The 23,769-nt window shown below is 55.4% G+C and overlaps 2 protein-coding genes across 2 annotated transcripts in view; one reads left to right on the forward strand and one right to left on the reverse strand.

The window, feature by feature from the left end:
• ARIH1 (ariadne RBR E3 ubiquitin protein ligase 1) overlaps positions 1-9,429 on the reverse strand; it is a 69,712-nt gene extending 60,283 nt beyond the window's left edge. Inside the window, exon 1 of the mRNA XM_035336158.1 lies at positions 9,394-9,429. The gene's annotated coding sequence lies outside the window, so the exon portion shown is untranslated. The remainder of the gene's footprint in view (positions 1-9,393) is intronic.
• Positions 9,430-9,766: 337 nt separating this feature from the next.
• On the forward strand, positions 9,767-21,118 carry HEXA (hexosaminidase subunit alpha). Its single transcript, XM_035336154.1, has 14 exons — positions 9,767-10,016; positions 14,679-14,777; positions 15,135-15,200; positions 15,358-15,404; positions 15,670-15,780; positions 16,647-16,748; positions 16,824-16,956; positions 17,373-17,553; positions 17,871-17,957; positions 18,323-18,395; positions 18,812-18,989; positions 19,329-19,419; positions 19,807-19,911; positions 20,414-21,118. Exons 1-14 carry the CDS (start codon positions 9,782-9,784, stop codon positions 20,475-20,477), a joined length of 1,572 nt encoding a protein of 523 aa, XP_035192045.1. The 5' UTR covers positions 9,767-9,781; the 3' UTR covers positions 20,478-21,118.
• The last annotated feature ends 2,651 nt before the right edge of the window (positions 21,119-23,769 follow it).

Genomic DNA, 23,769 nt, shown 5'->3' on the forward strand with positions numbered 1-23,769 from the left:
CCCGCCCGCCCGCTGCCGCTCCCGGCGCCGCCGCGCCTCGGCCGCCTCAGCGCCAACAAAGGGACGCGGCCGCCCCGCTCCGTCACCGCGCGCCGCGCACGCACGGCACGGCACGGCGCCGCACGGCACGGCACGTCACGCCGCCGCGCCTCAGGCGCCGCGCCTGCGCGGCCGCCGCCATCTCCCTTCGCCCCGCCGGGAGCCATCTTGAGTGCGCGCCGCTCCCCGCCCGCTTCCTTCCCGCCCCGCGCGCCGCCGCCATCTTGAGTGCGGCGCGGGCGCCATGCTGAGCGTGGCGCCCCGCTCAGCCGCGGGGTTAGGGGGGCTGCAGCGCCGGGGTTGTTGGTGCTGTTGGTCGTTGTGGGGGCTGTGTGGTGAGAGGGCTGTGATGGGGGGATGTGAGGGGAGTGTGGAGGAAAGAAGCGTAAGGGAAATAGGAGAGAAATGTGGAGGGGAAATGGGAGAGAAATGCCAGAGAAATGTGAAGGAAAGAAGTGTGAGGGAAGTAGGAGAGAAATGGCAAATGGGAGAGAAATCCCAGATAAATGTGAAGGGAAGAAGCATGAGGGAAATAGGAGAGAAATGTAAAGGGAAAATGTGAGAGAAATCCCAGAGAAATGTGAAGAAAAGTGTGAGGGAAATGTGAGAGAAATGTACAGGGAAAACATGAGAGAAATCCCAGAGAGATGTGAGGAAAATGTGAATGAAAGTAACATGAGGAAAATGACAGGGAAATATAAGGGAAATGTGAAGGAAAAATGTGAGGGGAAATAAGAGAGTAACGTAGAGGGAAAATGTGAGAGAAATTGCAGGGAAATGTGAAGGAAGGAAGCATGAGGGAAATATGAGAAAAAAATAAAATGTGAGAGAAATCCCAGAGAAATGTGAAAGAAAGAAGTGTGAAGGAAATATGAGACAAATGTGAATAGAAAATGTGAGGGAAATTCCAGAGAAAGGTGAAGGAAAGAAACATGAGTGAAATGTGAAGGAAAAAAGTCTGAGGGAAATATGAGAAAAATATAAAGGGAAAACATGAGAGAAATCCCAAAGAAACGTGAAGGAAAGAAGTGTGAGGGAAATAGGAGAGAAATGTGAAGGGAAAATTGAGGGAAATCTCACGGAAATGTGAAGGGGAAAAAAATGAGGGAAATGTGAAGAAAAAAAGTGTGAGGGAAATATGAGAGAAAGGTAAAGAGAAAATGTGAGGGAAATGACAGGGAAATGTGAGGGAAATGACAGGGAAATATAAGGGAAATGCAAAGAAAATAAGTGTGAGGGAAATATGAGAGAAATTTAAAGGGAAAATGTGGGAGAAATCCCAGAGATATGTGAAGCAAAGAAGTGTGAGGGAAGTGACAGGATAATGTGAGGAAATGTGAAGGGAAAAATAAATAAATAAATAAAAAACATGAGGGAAATGACAGGGAAATATGAAGGAAAGATGTGTGAGGGAAATAGGAGAGAAATTTAAAGGAAAGAAATGGGAAGGAAATCCCAGGGAAACATGAGGGAAGTGTAAAGGAAAGCAGTGTGAGGGAAATAACAGGGAAGTAGGAGGGAAACCTGAAGGAAGGAAACGTGTGGGGAATCTGTGGGAAATTACAGGAAAATGTGAAGAAAGGTGAAAGAAAATAGGTTTGGTGAGGTGCTGGTACCAGTATGGGTATGTGGGCTTGGCCCTGACCCCTCTGATGCCTCACAGGTTTCTGTTGATGCAGATGTTGCCCAAACACAGCAGCCCCTCACCAGTCAGGGTTTATCAGATCCCTCCATCTCTGTATTTCCGAGGGCTGTTTCCAGTGTCCCAGGAAGAACCTGGGCAACAGTGATTAGAAGCAGTGGATTTCTACACACAACTCGTGTTTTCCAAGGAGAGCAGGTCCACACACATCTCCCAAGGAAAACTGACTTCACGTGGGCCACGCAGGTCATTCAGCCTTTGGGAAAGATCGTGCAGCAGCAGGCATGCAGACACCGTTCAAGTGTGGAACAGCAACATCCGCCCATGGACAAAGGGAGAGGCAATCCAGCCTCTGTGCCACTTGTTTTGCCCTGATTCCCAGCCACAAAGCCTTGGGTGACCCCAGCTTGCCAGGCGGCATCTCTGCTCCAGCTTTGCTTTCTGGTCAGCAGTGATAAAAACAGTCAGTTTTTCACAGTTGTGCTGGGCATGATTCCCTTTCTTCAGTGGGCTGCATAACCCAAAAAAAAGCTCCTTGCAGGGCAGGTACTATAAAGAGGCAGCCATGTCTAGTGCTGTTTATTATTTAATCTGGCATTTTGCAGGGGGGCAGAGTATGCGCTAGCGGCTTTGTAACGTGCTCACAAACAGACCTTTCCCTTCTGCAAACAGCTGGGGCTGAGCCTGCCGTTCGAGAATGCTCTGGGCAGGTCAGGGACGTAGGGCCAGCACTGCTCTCAGGTGCCCCTGTCCCTGCTGGGGCCTCTCTTGGACGCTGTCACGGAGGGCAGACACCGAGCTGGACGCCAGGCTGTGGGTCTGGGGTGCGGCAGGGGTTGAGCGCCCTTTGCCCCCCACGTCACACAGTGCCCTGACCGCTCAGCTTGCACCCCACCCGCCAGCTTTCTCCACCGCCGCCTGCCTTTGCAGCAGCACGGCCAGGGCAGCTCTGTTTCCAATATCAGACGTGCTCGGCCTGGTACAGCTGAGGGACGGGGGAGGCGAGCTGGGCTTATTGTTTGCAGCCGTTTGGGGAGCACGAGGGACTCCGGTTGGCTTGGTAACAGGCTGTAGCCTGGCCCAGAGGAGAGCCAGCTGATACCGTATCCTCCATTGCTATTCACTGCGGATGTGAGGAGACTGCACAGCCCCGGGAGGACTCCAGGGCTACCTTCTCCACCGCCAGGCACTAATCCTCTGCTTCCTCGTGCCCTGGGGGTTCATTTCTACCTGGGTGAAGCAGGTCATGCTGATGTGGTAACATAATTCGCCCACTTTGCCTGGATGAAAATGACCCTGTGCCCGGAGGGCGGGGGAGACTCAGCCTCGCAGTATGCAGCGTAGGTGTGACGAGTTTCGTCAGCTCTTTGGGACAGGAGTCACCACGGCGCTTTGTGTTTGTGCAGCACCTGGCACAGCGGGATCCTGCTTCCTGCTTGTGCTTCCGCTGTCCTAATGCAGCACAAACAACAAATACCTTATGAAACAGGCAGTGGCACTTGCAGAAAATTAGAAGCTGCCGCCCAAAAGCTGCAGGGGTGTTTATTTGCTGATGGAGCACGTAAAGTGTAATGATGGCCACAGTGTCAGGGGCTGAAGCTCAGGGTGAGGCAGGTAGGCGCCTTTGGGGATCCAAGCAGATGAGGTGTCTGATTTCCTGGGTAGATGCTCTGGAAGCCTTGCTGGGTACCAGTCTGCATCTTCAGATCTACAAGTAGCTCCAAAAATCACCTCTGGGTGTTTGGTAGAACCACAGCTGCTCCCAGCGAGTTCTTCCAGTTGCAACTGCCCGTTGTCCACCCCAAGCTGCTGTTGTGCAAACACCTCTTACACCAGTGCCCTGTTCTCTCCCCAGCACCCATGGGTGCCCAGGGGGAGAGGGCTTGGTGGTGCAGCGTGACAGACGCCAGCTCTGACTGCACTGCACCAGGGAGGCAGGAGGGGCAGCACCTGCATTCGGGGACCTGCTGAAGCTGCGGGTCTCCATCCACGGGCAGCCTGCTGTCCCCGCGTTCTGCTCTGCCCCTGCATCGTGCCTGTGGCCGGGTCAGGAGTGCATCCCAGTGGCACAGGTGGGTGCGGGCTGGGCTGGGAGACACCGGGGCTGGGCACGCACATTGCCTCATGCCAACCTACCTAGTGAATAAAGCCAGCTCCCTAATTACCCTACTTACTTAGAAAGGCGAAGGCCTGGGCATTAATCATCCTGCCCTACATAAATATAAATAGCACCAGCTTTGTTTAGCTCTGGACTTACCAGATGGACGCTTGCCAGGCTGGTGCCATCTCACATGTCAAGCATTGGTGGCTCTGTTGGTTGTCACAGGTCCTCGCCTGGTACCACAAAGCCCACGCTCTGACCCCTCTGTGGCTCCAGGACCCTCTGTGCCAGGCAGTGGCCAGCTGCCCAGCTCTGCCTCATATCTTGGTGCAAGAGGGGTCACAGAGCCGTGCAGTGTCCCCAGGGGGTGTGTGGCACCTCTGGGGGCTCTCTGTCCTGCCCAACTGGTGACATGGGTCACCAAAACGTGAGCGGGCTTATGGCAGAGTGTCTGCTGTAGCACCTGCTGGGCCTGAGGAGCCGAGAAAGGTGTTGACCAGACGGCAGGGTTTGATCAGGGCAGCGTCCTAGACGCCGTGCTTGACCTTTCTCTCCGAGACGGGGTCATCCAGGTGTTGGAGCAGCGCTCCCTCCCCCGGCTGCAGCCCCGCAGCCACCCCAGCACCCCCGCCCCGTGCCGCCAGCGCCTCCCCGCTGCCCTCTCCTGGCCCCTGCCGAAGCTGCAGAGCTCCGGAGCCTCCTCCAAGCATGGTGGCCTTGTGCCCCTCCGGCTTCCTGCAGCTCTCCAGGGGCCGGGTAGCGGGTATGGGCGCTGTCGCTTAATTCAAGGGGTGTCCTAAGCCCTGGACAGCGATGCACAATGCCAGGAGCACCGCTTCACTGTCCCCCAGGGACCTGGCAGTGTCACCTCCCACCCGAACATCTCGCAGGGTAAATACTGTAGCCCGTTCAGTAGCACATAGTCCTTTAGAAACACATTTAAACTTCCTCAGGTATGTATATATAGAGGAAGGCAGATTGAGTTCGGGCTCACGGTGTGTCAACAAGTCTCCAGGCATCAGTGAACCTTCACCTGCTCTTCGCAAAAAATGTCAGTCACAGCAGCTCCGTTACACCCACAGTGAACGTGCCCTCGTTCTCTTCCTCCCACCCAGTGCAGGGGCAATTTCAGACAATTGCTGCCTTCCAAACCCATCTCCCTTTTTATGCCTAATTCCATCACTAAACATAAACAGTGGTGGGATCTTCCCTGTGCACCAAAGAACGCCATCCCATAGACGTGGAGATGTGGTTCTCCTCCTACAGTCCCAGCCTTCTCTTTTTCCCCAGCAAGACACAGATCAGCACTTCACTGCCAGCTGCTCCCCAGAGCTGTGCGTTTCAGTCTGTGCTAATGATAAGACTGGTCTGTTTTAACGAGCACGGTTAAAACACTGATCTGTAGTTATTAAAAAGATGTCTCTGTATGAAGTTATGGCCATGCCCTGTGCAAAAGCTCCAAAGCTTCTGACCCAGTGGTTCACCCAGTCGCGTGCAGAGCCCTGGGTGCTCACTGTCTCCTTGAAAGGTTGGTGAAAGGTACCTGGGAGAAGCACAGCTGCTGCCTTCAGTTCCTTGCGAGGGGATCTGCACTGCCGTGGAGAATTTTAGGATTCCAGCTACCTAAGAAAGTTGAAAACTGCTGTTCTATCCAATCTGAAAAATGATTTAGATCTCCATAGGCACCTGCTGCTTTTTCATTTTATTCTTGCAAGAGCTTAATTACACAAGTGATTCTAGTAACTGCTAACACTGAAGCTGACAAGAATAAAATATTGCATTGCAATCACCTTGCTCCATGAAGTTAAGCACATGCTTAAGGGATTTACGGGAGCAGGGCTTCTCTGCACGCTCATTTCATTTCCAGATGGAGGAGTTCTTCACCGCACATCCACGGGTGCCTGATTGATTCCAGTTCAGCTGATTGCTCAGGCCCACAGATGTGACTGAGAGCAGCCAGGGACGGCAGCCACAAATACTCGGCCTGCACAATAACTCACAGCAGCCTCCCTTCTCTCTGATAGCACCGCGTGGAGCCCGACATTTCCACAATCTGCCATCCAGCCCCACGGCCTTGACACAAGCACCCCCAAGAGCCCCTCTCTGCTGTACCAAAATGCTACAAAAGTGCTGATGCCCCCCCAGAACCGCACCAAGGCTCTGTTCTGAGAAGGAGACCTGGGGATTTGATGTATGCCAGCGATCTCACCTGTTTCAGTACTGCACCCCTGCCTCACTCCTGCTCCACTGCTCCTTGGCCCAGGTGGGGCTGGGCAAATATCTCTGGAAAAAAACCCTTCTCCTCCATCCCCTGAGACCTGTGGAGTTCCTGCAATTGGAGAAGGGAAACCCAAGAGAGTTCCCTGTGCCCAGCTTCTGCTGTTCTCCCTGGGGGCTGATTTTAGCTGCCTGCACACCCGTCAGTTACCTGAACCCCGAGTGTGTGCTAAGATACCCCTCAGATCACCGTGGTCCTGAAGCTGTGCAAGCTGGAGAAATTCCAGCAGAAAAAGGCTTTGCAAATAATGCAGTAGTGCAAATACCACCTGGCTGAGCTCTGCAGCACTTCCTGAGTCAGGAACCCAAATTCTTCCGACTGCTTAACGCATCTTGCCTCAAGCTTTTTACATTGCACTCTGCTTTTAAGTTCATATTTGTTGAAATATTGCTCTTCGCAAATATGCCCAGAGCTGAGCCCCACTCCTGCCTGCTAACACTGAATATCCCAGGCCTTGCTCCCCTTGCTTGTGCTCTCTCATCTGAAGAGGTGCCTTCTGCTAAACTCCATCTGTGCCGAGAAATTCATTTACCACGTGCATCTGCTAAACCATGCAATGGCAGCGAGTAGCATGACAAGCAGTGGTCAAGGTGGAAATGGGGAGATTTAAGAACGAGGCATCCTGTGTTTTGAAAAGCGCCAAGATACGTGCTCGTGGCTCTGATGCACCAGCCTGTTTCAGCCCCTAAAATCATGCATGTTCCCCATGGGTTGAGCTGTTGTGAGGGATCTGGCTGATACAACTACGATGGACGTGGATTTAGGGCCACCTCTCATTTAGGATCTTCTTTGTGCACGTCCTAAAGCTCCAACAGTCGTCTCTTGCCATCCCACCTCCAGTGGAGTGTATGCTCTGTCCACATGGAGTGGCCACGGGTTGAAACAGCAGATTCATCGTCACTAAGTCATGCAGACAGCTCGCTCCCTGCCAGCATCTGCGTGACACTGCACTGAGCAACGTCCTCCCTGGAGGAGAGAGGCAACAGGAGGGTCCGTGCCGGCAGAGCCCCTACACACCCACCATTACTGCCCCCAGAGCACCACCACAGGTAAGGTCGCTTCATCACTGCAGCCCTTGTGGTTCCAATTCAAATACTAATTATTTTTCCAGGATTAAATAAAAGGTAAACAAGCAAATGGAGAGAGTAAGTTGGCCCGGAAAGCTTCCAAGACATCAAAATTCAAGTCAGAGATCTGCAGGCAGTTGCAGACATTTCCAGAAGATGGTCTGTGTTTTCCAGAGCCCCCTTCCAGCCGCAGCAGCAGCAGGTCTACTGACCTGGGAGCTGGCTTCACTCAGGAACGAGTGTGCTTAAATAGCATTTGGCTCAAAGAGCAAAATAAACAGGAAAAGTCCAGGGCATACCCTGTGGAGGTTTCCATGATCACGCATACCAAACTGATCCCAGAAAGTGAGCCCAGCTTGATTTAATAGCGGGCAGGTCAGATCAGGCTCCAGCCCTGCAAAACGCTAAGGCACGTGCTGACATCCGGCAGGACTCGAGCAGGTGCTGGGGTGGACTGGGGCCACAGGACGATCCGCTTCCTCTGCTCCCCTTTCACCGGCTCGCATGCTTCCCACCGGCAGAGGAATCTGTATGCAAACCATCCTCCCGATTAAATGCAGATGCAGCCAACTAGGAATTAGGCAGCGTAATAGATAGTTTTATCCTTAATAAATAAAGAAAGAAATGCTCTGGAACACAGAACTGCACTGACAGCCCAAAGGCCACCCTCAGGCACCAGAGGTGGACAAACCAGAAAGATCCAAGTGTGACACTGGCCAGACTTTATCACAATTTATGCTAGAATAACAAATTTGTATTTCTACCTCATGCAGAAAACAGGTAATCCAGCACAGCTCTGGTGCAGAGCACAGTTTTCTGCAGAGTCCCTCAACAACTTGGCTTTCTGCCTGGAACAGGACAGCTCTTGCAGTCAAACAAGAGGTGTTTGCAGGTATCTCTGCAACAGGCATCAGCCGGCTGGTGCACTGAGATGTTCTCAGCCCAGTGCACCGACATCTGCAGCCACTTGTGTCCTAGTGTCTCTGAACCGATACACCGTGCTGCGGGGCTGGAGATCTCAGCAAGGGCGAGCAGAGGTGTGGAGGAGCACAGGTAAGCTCTGAACCCTGTGTCTCACTGTTTATCCTGTGCTTGTTCTTTGCTGATCTCACCAGAAGTAGCCAAACTTGCCAGATGGATGTATTGCCCTCCAGAAATGCTCTGAGACCAGGAGCTGGCTACTGAGGAGCTACTGAAGAGCCTCAGCAGATTCTGGCTACTGCTGCTCCATGCCCAAAGCAGGATAGCGTGTGAGACAGTTTAATTCAAAGCTCCAAAGACAAACATATGCTCAGGCAGTTTTCTTACGTAAAGATGCATTCCTGAATCAGACTGTTAGTCTGGATTAATGCTGCCCAGCTTCTCTGAGTCATCCCCCAGAGACATCAGGGTCCCCTAAAATAGCAACAACAACAGAATACGTAGAAAGGCTTGGATATTTTGACTGCGGGCTACGATCACAACATTTTACATAAGTCTAGTGAACACGCCACCCGACACAGACTGAAATAAGGATTTGCTTCAAGCCAGGGCAGCAGCCCCAGGGAGATAAGCCAAAGCACTCCTGCATTTCAGCCTCACATGCTGGGAAGCGCAGCCCTGCTGATGCTGCTGACATTGCCTGCTGTAACACAGCAGCAAACCGTGTTTTTTGTTTCCTGCAATCTTAACACACAGAAGCTACTTGAGGAAGAGCCCAGAGATACTGGAACCGGTCAGAACAGCAGTGGCAACAGCTGGCACTTCACAGGTTTGAGTGCAGGCCACCAGGGGCCCTGAAGGTTTCTAAAGGAGCTCCATTTAAGCTCAGGCCTGGGCAGCTGTTTGTGGGGCTGTGCTCCCGGGCTTCCCAAGGCTGATCGTGGGCTTACCTTGGTGTCCCGCTTTTGCATGGGGACCGCTGTCTGCAGACCGCCCTGCTCTGCTCTCTTGGCCCTGGTGCCGAAGGGCTGTGCCCAGTGGGTGAGGTTGTTGCCCGCATTATGTCCATCCTCGGCTCACCTCGTCCTGGGGGGGATAGGCAGCTCCGGGGGGCTCCTCAGGGCTGGGGAGGGCTGAGGTCAGGGCTGCAGTGCTGTGCAGGAGTTAAACTCATGGATGAAGCCAGGCTTCCTCAGCCTAGGTGTGCCCCACAGCCCCCCTCCACCTGAAATTCCCCCACCTGCCTGTGGCAACCCCATGAAATCCCCACACTCATGTTTAGACCCCAACCAAACCGCGATCCCCTCCTGTGTCCTGGCACCCTCAGGCTCCCTCGCTGTGGCGAGCATCCTCCTCCACCCTCCTGGCCCCACAGAAACCCCCATTCCCTCAGCCCCTGATGATGCTTTTGCGATGCTCAAAAGCTTAATTCCTTAGGGGAGGAGGATCGTTCACTAAAACGCTGTTTCGGGTGAGTTTTTAGGGCTTTAAAATGGGAAAGCCCTGCACCTAACGGCTAGGACTTCAGCACCCTCATTTCCCTTTGAGGAGCACGGAGCTGGAAGGAAGGAGCCAGAGCCTGCTCGGGGGCCTCGATTTCTCCTCAGAAACCTCTCCAGCCTCCCATTTAACCCCTTCTTTCGTCAGCCCAGAGCCGTGGGGGACCCAGGGCCTCCCGCCCCCGGCCCGGCTCCGGCCCGAAGCCGCACCCCCGGCGGGGCGGGGAGCGCGACATGGCGGCGGCGGCCGGGGCGCTGCTGCTGCTGGCGGCGCTGGGCCCGGCGGGTGCCGTGTGGCCGCAGCCCCTCCGCCAGCTCTCCCCGCCGGCCGCCTCCCGCTGCCCGCTGCCCCCCGGCCGCTTTGGCTTCTCCTACGCCGCCGGCTCGGCCGTGGGGCCGGGCTGCGCCGTGCTGGACGAGGCCTTCCAGCGGTACCGGGCGCTCATCTTCGGCGCCGCGAGCCCCGCGGGTGAGGCGAGGGGAGAGGGCTCGGGGCGGGGGGCACCCAGCGGCCCGGCGGGCTCCTGGGGCTGGTGGGGGACGAGGAGCCGCTGGGGGAAGCGGGCACGGAGCTTTGGGTCTCCAAAAAGTTGTGTGCGTCTTGTGGAAAGCTGCTCCTGAACGCGCGGGGGTCCCGCAGAAGACGTTTAGATGTAGAGCTCAGTGATGCGGTGAGTGGAGGAGTTGTGAGTGTTAGGTCAGAGGTTGGACGTGGTGACCTTGGAGGTCTCTCCAACCTAGATGATTCTGTGATTCTGTGTTGCGGTGGGACCTTGTAGCCTCACACCGTAATAAACCAAAGGTCTGCGTCTCAGGCAGTGCCCAGGTGGGGCACAGCTCCGCTGCCTGTCAAAGTCCTTCTCCCCAGGACAAAGAAGTGAAACTGGCTCCTTAGAAGGGCTCCTTGCTTCAGGTTGGGTATCCGTGTGGGGAAGAAGCGGTGTGTGTGCTTCCAGGAGCGGCAGACAGAGCTGCACCTGGGCGTTGAATGCGGTAATTGTGGCGGGCGAGAGCTGCTCCCGCTTGGTTCGTGGCAGAGCAGCCTCATGTTGGCTTGGGAGGTGCACCAAAACCTGTCCGGTTCTAGCTCAGCCCAGAAACTCTGTTACTGGGAGGTTTGGTTTCACCAAATCCTTGTTCAGCAAAACGACGTGGTTCTCCAAGACAGTCGATGAAAGAGAGACTGTGTTTTTGTGTGTTAAACGCTGGGTTTCACCCAGTCCTAGTTCAGCAAAAGGACATTGTTCTCCACGATGTAGTTGATGAAACGGAGATTGAGTTTTTCTGGGTTAAACCCTGTTTTTTTTCTTGAAAAACAGTTCCAAAAGGTGAGAGGGGATGTGCTAACCCAGCGACGAGATCAGGAAATCTCCAGTGTTGCAGCTTGTCCCCATCTGCACTGTTGGGTTGGTAGCCTGGTCTGCTCGTGGTGTCACCACCTCCTGTACAAGGGTTTCAGGGGACTTTGCAGTGTCAGCAAATGAACTGCCTCAAATAAAGCAACCTGTTGAATTTTTAGTGATTCTGCACTGGGGAGCACAAGCCCAAGTCAGCCTGGAGCTTTCGTGCCTAGCTCCTGTCTGAAAATTCCTGTCTTGGGTGCGCGAATCCCACGTATTGCTTTTTCCCTCCTTCTGCTTTAATTCACCTGGGGCTGATGGCTAGAGGAAGTGTTGGCTGTAGGCTGGTGACTCGGTTGCTTGAACTGAGTCTGGTAGCAAAAGCCACTGTGGCTTTGTATGTGCAGGTAGTGCCTGCTGTGCTTGTGTTTTTGTTTATAATAAAAAATAAAAATCAGACAGTCTAGCCTTCCACGGCACGGTGAGCACCAGTCATCTTGCATTTCTTTCAAGGGGTTATTCAGTCAGCTTGTTCTTTTTATCTCATTTTTATCTCCCCCAGCTTGCACTTCAGCACTGCAGCGTTTTGTTTTGCTTCCTTTTCTTACTCGTGACCGGGGAGAGCTGCTGCCAGTCTTACCAGCGCTTTTCACAAGTCTTGGCTCTTCCCGTTTCTAGCAGCTCTTTGTGCATCCAGTGCAAAGATTTTGCCTTGAGAAAGAGCTGCCGTTGCCTGCTTCACACAAGTACATATTCTTGTTTTGGGGCTCTTTTTGCCCTTTTTTCTCACAGGGTGAGCAGGTCAGCATCCCGAGGCACTGTGGCTTTTCTGGCAAAGAGGTAACAACCCTTGGATGCACCCTGACATTTTCTGTAGTGTAAGATGAGAAAAGGCAAAAAGCTTTCAGAGCCTAGGCTTGATCTGGGGCTGATCATAACTTCCTTGCATCCTGGATTTCTTTGTGAAAAAGTGCTGTCTTGCTGCATGTCTGAGGTGAAATGCTGCAAACTCCCTGGCTGCTTTTGCAGGGCAAGCACACACATCGAGGAGCTGGCACGCACGGAGGCTGAGTGCCTGCGTGGGTCTGCCGGCAGCCCGAAGAGCTCCATCTCCCAAGTGTGAAACGCTCCATTCATCAAAGAGAGCTCGTAACTCTGCTTCCCGGCATGGCAGCGTGAACTCTGTCACTGCTGATCAGAGCAGAGTAGGGTGGCAGCACTGGAAGCTGCCCTGCTTTGTCTCAGGTGCATCGTGACAAAGGCAAGTGTGAAACACTGAGAAGAAACGTTTGCCTTATCTCTTCCACTTGACTCTTCTAGGCAGCAATAGAAATAACTTTCCATTCGAGGGTTGCAACGATCGCAGCATTTGTTAAAATGATTTTTACAATTTTTCACGTTTTCCTGCTCCTGTCAGAGGGAGCTATGGCCATTGCATCGCTTGAAGCAATTTCTTGTGATTCCCAGATCGAGCTCTCCGTGCATGCTCGCCGTTCTCCATACGCTCTGTTTTAGGTGGAGTTCAGTCTGCATGCTTAATTTTAGGGCTTTTTTCCTCTCGGCCTTCCTTTTTTTTCCACATGAGTGGTTAGTAATAGCAAGGAGTGGGAACCCTGCTTGGAAAAAAAATAGTTTCTATTAATAGAGAAAATAAATGACAGAAAGAGTTTTCTTCCTGTTTTAGCAAGCAGCTCTGTCAGTCGAACAAACAAGCACGCCGATCGCACTGCAGAGAATTAAGGAGACTTCAGCATCCTCTCCTGACCTGCTTTCAGAGCATGCCAAGGCAGCGCTGGACTTCGCTCAGAACAAGTTTAGGGTCCTCTTAAAACCCACCAAATGTTAGTGTGCCATCCCCTCCTGCCTTCTGCGTACCTGTGTGAGCTGATGAGCTCTGCAGCACACCCAGCAGGTGTGGATTGTGCCCCAAGAGCAGGCGGCTCGGAGTCTTTTGCTCCCTCTGAGTGGAAGGAGAGCGACCGCTGCGGCGGGTGGGATGATCCAGCAGCTGTTACCGGACTTGGAGGGGCAGTTGCGTGTTGCCAGGGTTTGAAAATGTTTTGGGGATTTGAGGATTATGCCCAAACGCTGCTGGACTCCAAGCGTGAAAGCAGGCTGATTAAAGTTAGGAGGGACGCAGGGGAGTATTTGGTCAACCCCCAGCTCAAATCAGAGCCAGCCCTGGAGGCAGAGCCAGCCTCGCAGCAGGGTCAGGCTTTTCAGGGCCACATCCAGCTGAAACTGAGATATCTGCAAGGTTGGAGAGCTCAGCCCATGCTGTAGGGTTTGACCACCCTCAAGGTGAAGAATATTACTTTGCATTGTCTCTAGTTGGGATTTCCCTTGCTGTTCTTCCCTTGTCTCTTGTCCTTCAGCTGCGTGCCTCCGAAATGCCTGTGAGAGTGTGACCAGGACCCTGCGTGCAGCTGAAGCCAGGACCTCTCATCCCTGATGCCTTCTTGCTAATATCCCGCTGTGACCATCGCTTTAGCATCCTTCCACCCCGTGACAGTAATTCACAGAATCCTAGATTCATATTTGTTCCAATACACGTTCTGCTGGCTGCAGATTCCCTCCCCCATCAGACAAGCGAGGTTTGCCCGTGCTGTGCCCTCTGCACTGGGTGTCTTGTGCTCAGAGCTGGCTCTCAGGCAGCTTAAGTGTGGTGCTGGGACCGATTCTGTTGCTGCTTCGATTCCCTTTGAGCTGCCCAGCTGCGGTGCTTTTTGGTACACCCCATGGCACGCTGCAGGGCGCGTGGCAGGCCGAGCTGCGCAGCGCCTGGATTATTGCTGGGCAGTGACTTCCTTCCTCCCAAGGCTGCTGAAAGGGCTGATGGTGCTTGGTAGGAAATTTGGAAACATCTTCACCTTACACGCAGCCCCCCTCGTCCTTGGAGTGGCTGCTGCCTGCTCCTGGAGGCTGCATTCCTGCGACTAAACCAAAACCTCCATCCGGCCGGAGGTGAGAGGCGCCGGCTGGGAAGTGCTCATCCTGGGAAGGGCCCTAGGGAGAAAATGAGTATTTGCCGTGTCGCCAGGCTTGAGAGCAGCCGTCCCTGCTGAGCCGCTGCCTTGCCAAGCGTAGGGAGCTGGTCTTGCTGTGCTCCATGTGCCAGCTCGCACGTCTGCAAGGTTGCCTTGGCTACCGGCTTGTCTGTACTGAGAGGAAACCTGAAAATGGAGGAGTGTTTTTGAGCCATTTCCCTCCAGCCACACAGGTTTCACCATTCCTTCATGGGGACGTTTGGGGTCTCTGGCTCCTGTGCTCTTTGTTTCACCCAAATGCTGGCGGTGCCACGGTCTCTCCAAAGCTTGGGGTCTGACTTGTTGATGAGGCTCACTCAGAGACAAGCTTTTTGTTTTTTGGTGGCTGTGCTGAGCGTTGGCTGCCCCTGCGAATGCTGTGGGGCTGTAGGTGTGAACCACGGCTGTGATGGCCGCGCCCCACCAACGTTCCTTCTGGCCAGAGATGGCTCTGAGCAGATCCACTTACCTCGGGGCAGGTTTAGCACCTCCCCTGGGAGTCGGGGCAGCATCTCCCATGTGCTCCAGTGAAGATTTGGGCTTGAAAATGCTTCTTCAGATAGGGAAGAGCAGCCTGAGCTCCCGCTGGGTTTATTTTTCCAGCTGCTGGGCTTGTGACCAGCTCTGCAGAAGATGAAGTCGGACAGGGGCCTTTCTGTGCTAAGAAAGCTTCAGGCCAGGTTTTGCAGTTGCCTCTAATCCAGCCCAACTTTGCAACACACCTGCATTCATTTTCAACCTTGTTTTGGTCCCTGTGCCTTGCAGAGAGCAAGCAGCCCTGGAGGAAGCCCTGCACTGAGCTCTCCATCTTGGTCTCCACGCCAGGCTGCGATGGCTTTCCCAGCCTGGGCTCCGACGAGAGCTGTAAGTACTGGGGAGGAGATAGCTGGAGCAGAGCACAGGTATTTCTGTGCCTCTTGGTTGGAAATAACACCCTACAGCACTTAATCCTATTTTTGGAGAGGCAGGATCCTCACTGTATTGTTGAGAAACTGGGACAGGGGCGAGCAACTTACCCGGGGTTGCTGGTAATGTAGTGAGAGAGGTTTTGAAACAGCAACAAAACTACCCCAAAATCAGTTCTCTGGGACCCAGGGGTGCAGTCCTGCACCAAAACCACTGTCAGTCCAGCTGCGACCCCACAGCTGGGGCTTTCGTGCCCTCAGGCAGCGTGCGAGGAACCTAGTGCCTGTGCCGGTCTGACCGATGCTGTATTTTCAGACAAGCTGCACATCTCAAAGGACTCCTTGCTGCTCTACGCCGATGCCGTCTGGGGAGCTCTCAGAGGTGAGGCATGCTTAGGCACGGAGCTTTCTGCTGGGCATCCCCGCCCTCCCTGCAGACCGGGACATCTCCCTGTGCCTCCCCTCTCCCATAGACTTAATTAATTGAGCTCTCTTTGGAATCTGTGCTGAGCGAGTGACTGTGTGTGGTTCTCCCGCAGGCCTGGAGACGTTCAGCCAGCTTGTTGGGAGAGACGAGAACGGCATGGTGAGTGGGTGGGTGGCTCGTGCCGGGGCTGCCCAGCGCGACGTTCCCAACACAAGTCCTTGCCTCGTCTCCAGGGGGGAAGCTGTGCTTTGGGGCAGCGCGTCCTACCTCCTGAGCTGGTAAAGCACGGCAGCTCTTTCTGGCCAGCTCGCACACTGCTCGTCCTGCTGGCCCTGGGGATGAGGATGACCCTGATTTCCTCCTGCTAATGGCTGTGTTGCCTGGAGCCCTGCTCACTTCTTCCTTGTCCTCTCTCCTCCTGCAGTACTACGTCAACGAGACAGAAATTGTGGATGTTCCCCGCTTCCCTCACCGAGGCCTGTTGCTGGACACCTCTCGCCACTACCTGCCTCTGAAAGCCATCCTGCAGACCCTGGTAGGGAGCCTGGGCTGGGAGGCATGTGTCCTGCCCCGCTGGCAGGCAAAGCGGTTTAGTTGGGTGTCTCCCTCTGACAACTGAGCCTTCCTGAATAGCCTGGAGGGCCACTTTTCTGTTTTCATGCTTTTTTGGGGGTGTGTGTTGCTCATTTCTGATGATTCCAGGAGCTGTCTAGGGAGAGCCAGCCATGGGGCTGTGCACGGGCCACTGCGTTCACTTCTCATCAAGGAAGAGCTTGCCAAACGGAAGCTTTTTGAGGAACACCAACTTGCTTATTTCTGGATGAAGCAACAGGCTGGGGTGGGATGGCAGCCTGACCTGAATTCTTAGTACGCAGATTTGCATGATGGAAAAATGCCTCCGTGCTGTCAGTCTTTCCTACTGCAGTACTCTGTGCCTGTGGCTGTGTTTGCTCCTGGTGTAACTCACAGCTGATTTAGGTGATTTCTCAGCTCCCTTTCTAAGTGGGAGAAGGAAGAAAAAGCCCTGAGGTATCTTGGATTCCTTCAGCCTGGCTTACTTTCCAAGGCTGGATCCTTTCTGAAGCAAGGGAAAAACACTTCCCAGTGGCATGAGATGAAAGTGGGTGGTGGTTCTGCATCCATCCCAGGCAGAATTAAACTTCCAAATCTCAGCCGTTGGCTCTGGTATAAGGAGAGCAGGGATTTTATTGTGAGCAGAAACACTGATGGCCCTCTGCAGCTCTTTGTGGTGTTGGAATCACTCTTGGATCCTGGGGAGCATTTGGGGATCTCATGTTGTCCATTACTCAGCGACCTGAGGTCCCTTGGTTCCTTCCTGTGACAGCAGGCTGACCTTTCCGAAGGAGCACGGTGTGTATATGTGTTCCCGTTCCTTCCCAGGACGTCATGGCTTACAACAAGCTGAACGTGTTTCACTGGCACATTGTGGACGACCCGTCCTTCCCGTACGAGAGCTTCACCTTCCCAGAGCTCAGCAAGCAGGTAACTCCTGCTGGCTGTCGTGCAGCCCCCCGGTCAGCTGGGTGCTGCTCGCTGTGACCCCACGTGTTCCCCCAGGGAGCCTTCAATGCCATGACCCACGTGTACACAGCCAGTGACGTGCAGGCGGTGATCGAGTACGCCCGGCTCCGTGGCATCAGAGTGATCGCGGAGTTTGACACTCCCGGGCACACCCTGTCCTGGGGGCCAGGTGAGGAGCGGACCCTTCCCGGGGGTGTGGGCGTGAGAGCTGTGGTTGTACCTGGCTGGGGAGGGGTCTCTGCGACATGGATCTCAACAGCAGGGTGTGGGCAGCCACAGCCCGCAGGGGTAAAGGGCAAATCCTCAGCTGTGCCCCCGTCCTGACACGCTGCCCTCTGCCCCAGGTGTGTGTGTGGATGCGGTGGGGAGCGCAGATCAGCGCAGGACACGGATCTGCTCCTGGCACATCAGACATCCCAAGTCCCAGAGCACATTGCTGCTGCCAGGGTTGTGCCTGGTGCGCTGGCTGGGGCTTCTGTCCCCCAGCGGTCACTGGGCTGTGCCGAGGGCAGTCTGGGTGGCTACACGGGGTGATACAGCCCCGTTCAGCCCCTTCCTCACTCCGCCGGGTTTGTCGTGACCCAGGTGCTCCAGACCTCCTGACTCCCTGTTACTTGGGCAAGGATCCTTCTGGGACCTACGGGCCCATCAACCCCATCCTCAACAGCACCTACCAGTTTGTGACCAGGTTGTTTCAAGAGGTCGGCGCTGTGTTCCCAGACTACTTCCTGCACCTCGGTGGCGATGAGGTGGATTTCACGTGCTGGTGAGTGGTGCCTGGTCAGAGATCAGTCTGGGGTTGGGCTGGGGTCTGAAACAGGACCGATGCTCTGCTGCCTGGGTGCCTGGCACAAGCCTGGGGATGGGTGCCTGAAAGAACAGCCCCCTGAATGGGTAGGGGGAAAGCAGAGGGTTGTTCCTGTGGAAGAGGGTGCCAGAAATTTGTCACAGGCCCACTTAGTCCCAGCCATGCTTCATGGCCACAATCAGCTGCAGATTTTTGGTGCCCTGCTCCCCTGGGCACAGAGAGAGGCTTGCTGTGTTGGTGCCTGGGGTTTTTATTCTCTTCTTTTTGGTACGCAGGAAGTCCAATCCACAAATTCGTGCCTTCATGGAGGAGATGGGCTTTGGGGAAGATTACACCAAGTTAGAGTCATTCTACATCCAGAGGTGAGAACGGCTGCATCCTGGGCCTGCAGCTGCAGTACGACAGGCACAGATGTCTCCTGCTGTCTCAGACAACAAATCTCCGTTTCAGGAGGGTATCCCTTTGGGCCTGTCTTTCTGTCCCTGAACAGAGTAGCCTAGCCACATTTCTGGGCATTTCTGGGGGGAGGCTGACCGCAAAAAGGCCTGGGGCTGAGGGAGAAAAGAGCCCTGGGAGGGGCTGTGCTTTCTCCCTTCTCCATGAGAAGTACCCTCCTGTCCCCCTGGGGATGGCAGGGATATTGGTGCTGCTGCTCTGGCTGTGTGCCCCTGGAAACGAGAGGGGAATGTAGCTGGGCAGACCCAAAACAGAAGTGTTTCCACCCCAGGCTTCTGGACATCGTCTCTTCCCTTGGCAAAGGCTACATGGTGTGGCAGGAGGTGTTTGACAACGGAGTGAAGGTGAGAGCTGCCTGCTTTCCCTGGCACAACTCCCTAACGCTTGGGCGAACGGTGCCAGTGCTGCTCACTCCAGTGAACCTGGACATGGCTCAGAAGTCGATCCAGCGCCTGCCTTGGCGCCCAAGCCCTTTGGGGGGCTTTTGCCATGAGACAGCAAGCACAAAGCAAGGAGAGCTTCCCTGGAGGGACTGGATGTGTCAGGACAGTGGCGATGTTGGGGGGGGGGTGTAACTCTACCCCCCAGTATTATGATAACAGGTCATGGCGTGTTCTGGTGCAGGACCTGGTCACCAGAGCATCAGGAGGTGTTTGGAGCTGGGGATGTCTCCAGGGCACTCTGCTAGGGAGGGGAGGTGGTGCTCTTGCTGCACTGATGCTGTGCACGGGCTCCACGTGTGTTTGTGCTGCGGGTCCAGGTGAGGCCGGACACAATCATCCACGTGTGGAAGAACTCCACACCCTACAAGGAGGAGATGGCGAACGTCACCAAGGCTGGCTACAGGGCTCTGCTTTCTGCCCCCTGGTACCTCAACCGCATCTCCTACGGGCAGGACTGGATGGCAGCCTACCAGGTGGAGCCCTTGGATTTCGCAGGTGCGTTCCTCGGGGCAGATTTCCTTGTGGCAGCTGGCTTCTTGCTCAGAGCAGGTTCCGGGGCTGTCTATCCTGATCCTCTGTTCTCACTGCTGGTGTGAACGTGCTCGAGTCACCATGCCCTTGGCTCCTGGGCTCTGTGCTGTCCCTTTGCTGCAAACAGGCTGCACCTCAGCTCTCCCTGCCCCAGGCTTTGAAGCTGGGGCTTCCAGGGGGGCAAATCACAGCTTCTGTAGCTGAGCCAGCTCCCTGCTGTTACAGTCATCCCCCCGAGCGGGGCAGGAAGGTGCTCTGTTATCTTACAGCACCCGATCACCTGAAAGCTGTGTCCTCTGGCAGGCAGCCCTGAGCAGAAGGATCTGGTGATCGGCGGAGAGGCGTGCATGTGGGGCGAATACGTGGACGTCACCAACCTGACCCCCAGGCTCTGGTAAGAGATGTCCTGGGGAGGTTAGCTTGGTCCTTCAGCGCGGCGTGGTGTGCACCCAGGGCTGCTGCGTCGGTCTCGTGGTACTTGTATCTGTCCTGCGGCAGCACGTCTGTGGCACTAACAGCTTCACTGAGGCTTAAACGAGGTTCTGTGGGCATCTCTAAGAGCCAAACGTGCTCCTGTGCCACCTGCTGCAGGCAGTCTGATCACTGCTGGTCTCTGTCCTGTCGTTGGGACACCTCCCAGGCTGCACCCACTTGGGCGTGGGGCTTTTAACATTCGGAAGCCACGCGCCTTTGTGTGTTGGAGGGCTTGGGTCGGGGAAGTGTTTGGGAGTGTGGGAGAAGCTTTCCCCGACCGGCCCGTCTCTGTGGCTTGTTCCTTAAGGCCAAGAGCTGGGGCTGTAGCCGAGAGGCTGTGGAGTAACGCGACAGTGAGGAACCTGCAAGATGCTTACGCACGGCTGGCCAGCTTCCGCTGCGAGCTTCTCAGGTAACCGTCCCTCCTCGCAGCGTGGGGGGACACTGCAGGGGACACCCCCTCCACACGGACCCTGGGCAGGGCCGTCAGGGTGCTAGGGGGTGAGGCGGGTTTCCCTGGGTGTGAAATGACCCGTGAAGTCCAGAGCATTTCTCATGCCTGTGTGTGGGCAGAGTTTGCTTTGGGCTCTGCTGGAAAAAGGGGTCCCTGCTGCCAGCGGGGGCCGGTGGCTCTGCGGGGAGAGGGTTTTGTGCTGGGGAAGGGGCCCCCGTCAGCTCCTGCCACCACCCTGTGGCATCGGGAGGTGCCCTGTGGCACTTGCCGTTGCTGCATCCCCAGGAAAACTGCCCTTAGGCCTCACACGTAAGCAAAAAACCAGCCTATAAGTGCAGGATGCAAACTGCTCGCATCTGAATCGGGGCTCTGGTGGCTGATTTGGGTTCCTCTAACCCCTCAAACCCCATCACCAGCTCTGTGCCCTCCGCGTAACGCCCGCTGCCTGCTCTGCTTCCAGGCGTGGTGTCCAGGCACAGCCTCTCTTCGTAGGATACTGTGACCACGAATTTGACGGGTTTTGAAGGGAGAATCCTGCTGCCCTCGGTCTCTGCACACAGGAGGAATGATCTCTCTTTCTCCCTCAAAAGCTGCTGGCATGGTGAAGGGACCCTTTTACTGAGCCTGCTTCTGCTCTTGCATTGTTGCACCAAATGTTTTTTTTTTCCTAGTATGCACTCTTTGCCCCTTTTTCTATTTTTGTTTCTTTATATCTATAAATAAATGACCCCAAAGAGAAAAAGCTGCCTTTTCATGCCCAGCTGGGGCCTGGGAAGGCCATGCAAGGGCTTTTTGCTGGGCAGGCCTTGCCCTGGAGCAGGCTCGTTGCTCGTTGCTGGTGGAGGAGCATCGGGCTGTGCCTCATCCTGCTGGCTCTGCAGCGTGCTGGGTGCCTGCTCAGCTGGATTAACCGTGCTTACTCTCTGCCAATATCCCAAATTTCATCCCTGCTAAGAGAATGTGGTGTCCAGTTGCACGGTAACGTGTGTGGGGGGGAATCCTAATCTTGCAGGCCAAGTGGGCTCCCTCACTTCTCCTTTCCACCTCCTGCTGTTGGCCCCTGAGGGCACTGCCTGTGCCGGGATGTCGCCAGCACTGCCGTGTCACCCGCTGCCTCCTGGCCTTTCCCTGTCTCCTCTCTGTGCCTCGGCTGTGTCCCTAAACCCTGTCTGCTCCCAGGCTGGCTGCTCCCAGGCTGGCTGCTCCTGGGACGAGCCCCGAAGCCTCTCAGACCTCGCAAAGCTGCTGAGCCGAGCGCAGGAGCTGGGTGCGGATGTTCCCGTGGCATCGCTCAGCTCTTCCATCGGCTGCTGCCTCTGCTCAGGCTTTTTGTGTCCCCCTGCTGCTCTCTTGTCCTCGGAGGGGCTCAGCTCTGCTTCTCCTGCACCCAAGTGGCTTGGTTTGGACAGCATTTTCCTTGGAGAAGACTGTCGTTGCCACATCGCTGTCCCAGGGAGCCAGGACAGCCGTGGTTCTTGTCCGTTGATGGTTGGGGTTGCCCCGCTGGAAATCCCAGCCAGCTCAAACGTGAGGATCTCTCGGGGAGAAGTCCCCCAGGCCAGGACTGCCGTGCACGTGTCCCGGTCTGAAAGGAGTGAGATCTGCTGTTTGCTCTCCGTTATGGATGGAAACTTCTCACTGTTGTTTACTCGGAATTAAAAATATTCCTAAATTGTCAAGCCTTGTGTTTCTTCACCCTCCTGCGCAGGGGTACCCCGGCTGTACTTGGCTGTGGTGGTAAAACTGCGCCCAGATTACGGGGAACAGAACAGATGGGGAAGGCCAACCGGCACGGAGCTGGGAGGCGTAGCGATGGCCGCATCGGGGGGAGAGGGGGGTATTTCTTCCAACTGGACAGAGGCTGGGATGGGAAGGGAAGTGCTGCTTCCTGAGTGAAGGTGCTCCTCTGCTTCCCCCGGGTCTCTCTGGGAAACTCGTGCCCCTTTTCTCTGTTGTTTTGGTCAATAATTGCTGTCCTGGCCTGGTGCTTGAGGTAGGGCGTTGAAGGCGAGCTGGGATTGCCGATCTGCCCGCCTGCCCCTCCCGTGATGTTTGTTTCTCTTAAACTGACTAACACAAAAGGTGTAAATAAAAACAATAATAATAGCTGCTTCATTTTGCTGGGGCTCGATGCACCGCCAAGTCCTAAAGAGCTCCCAGAGGCCGGTGTCATCAGAGCTCCTTCTGTACGAGCACGCGCCTGCTGAAACGTCCCAGGAGCTTCTCAGCCCCCCGAGGACAACTTCTGCTCCTGAGCAGCTCCTTCCCAGCAAGTATCCCGCTGCCATCTTTTGGGATTGGCTTTAACCTATCTTGTTTTTTAAAGCAGCCCTATTGTTTTTTCCTCAACACGAGGTGACCTGGTGGCCGGGGACTAGGGGGCTGCCATGGTGTGGGGTCCCAAGCCATCGGGGTGCCGCCGGTCCCCCCATTTCCCCCGCCGCATCCTCGCGGCGTGTCGGCTCCTTCGAGAACATCTATTTTTACCCGGGATTTGTCATGTAAAACTTGCCGGGGAGAACACGGGAACATGCAGCGTGTGAATCACTCGGGGCCAACGGGTTTAAAAATAAACCCAAGCAGCGCCGAGGAGCGGCAGATGCCTCCTGCCCAGCCCCGAGATTTGGGCTCCGCTCCCCGAAAACGCCCGCCGTAGACACAGGGCACCCATGGGTGCTGCCTCCACCCAGCGCTGGGGGCACGCGCAGGGGCACAATTTGCCCGCAAACGGGGCCGGCAGCAAAGGAGGGTGGAAAAAAAGATAATAATGACCGTGTTTATGCAAAAACGTTTCAAAAACGAGATTAAAAAAGTAATTACCAAAGCTGGGCCGACGGACAAATGGGTTTCTTGGTGCAACAGGCGGCAGGAATCGATAATTCCTGGCTGGGTTTGAGGCGATGGGAGATAAGTATGTTGTGCCGTTGGGTTTTGTTGGGAATTAAATGCCGCTCCGTGCTGTAGGAATTAATTTTCATTTTCTGTATGAAGTCGCCCCCCCGGGAGCGCCGGGAGGTCCGGCCTCAGCCCTGCTCGGGGCGGGAGCCTCTGCGGAGGCAGCTCCTGCCCGTGCACGCAGACGTGTGCAGCTGGGTGCATGTGCACATGCACGTGCTGCAGGAACGTGCACACACTTGTACCCGTGTCCACATTTGCATGCATATGCACACATGCTTGCAAACACAAGTTGCAAACACGTTCACACAGGTGCTTGCACATGCGTGTAATTGCACGGGCATGCAACACAGGTGTGCCTTTGCACGTGCTTGCAACTGTCTGCGTATGCTTGCAACCATTTTCCACACTTTCAATGCACGCGTGTTTGCACAGTTGCACACTTGCACACGCAACACGTGCATGCTTGCAACACATGCACGTGCGTTCCTGCATACTTGCACAGACTCGCAACCCGTGCGTGGCTGCACATGTGCACGTACCTTCAGCATGTGCATGCCGACACGCACCTGCAGCGTGTGCCTGCTTGCACACTTGCACACATGCGCATGGCCGCACACACCCGTGTGGCTGCGCACCCGCGTGCCGCCTGCTCCCCGTTGTGGGGAGCTGCTCCGCACGCCCCCAATTAACGGCAGCCGCCTAATTGCGGCCGCCCCGGGCCGTGCCCTCACGGCCCCCGGGCGTTAACTCTGAAGCCTACCGAGGGCGGGGGGCGGGCGGGGGCGGGGCCCGGCCGCGATGACGCAGGCAGCAGTGGGCGGGGCCGGCGCGCGATTGGCCGCCGCTGCCTCATTATGCTAATGCCCCGCGCCCGGCCGGGGCCGGCCGGCTGACGTCACCGGGCGGAGGGGGGGGGGG

The sequence above is a fragment of the Oxyura jamaicensis genome, chromosome 10, assembly GCF_011077185.1.
Source record: "Oxyura jamaicensis isolate SHBP4307 breed ruddy duck chromosome 10, BPBGC_Ojam_1.0, whole genome shotgun sequence".
NCBI classification, from domain to species: Eukaryota; Metazoa; Chordata; class Aves; order Anseriformes; family Anatidae; genus Oxyura; species Oxyura jamaicensis.

Bases quoted from the DNA above. Each gene is read 5' to 3' on its own strand.
- HEXA (XM_035336154.1), top strand. From the start codon at position 9,782: ATGGCGGCGGCGGCCGGGGCGCTGCTGCTGCTGGCGGCGCTGGGCCCG. The intron at 15,201-15,357 runs GTGAGGCATGCT...GTTCTCCCGCAG, and splicing joins CGTCTGGGGAGCTCTCAGAG to GCCTGGAGACGTTCAGCCAG. The intron at 15,405-15,669 runs GTGAGTGGGTGG...CTCCTCCTGCAG, and splicing joins GGAGAGACGAGAACGGCATG to TACTACGTCAACGAGACAGA.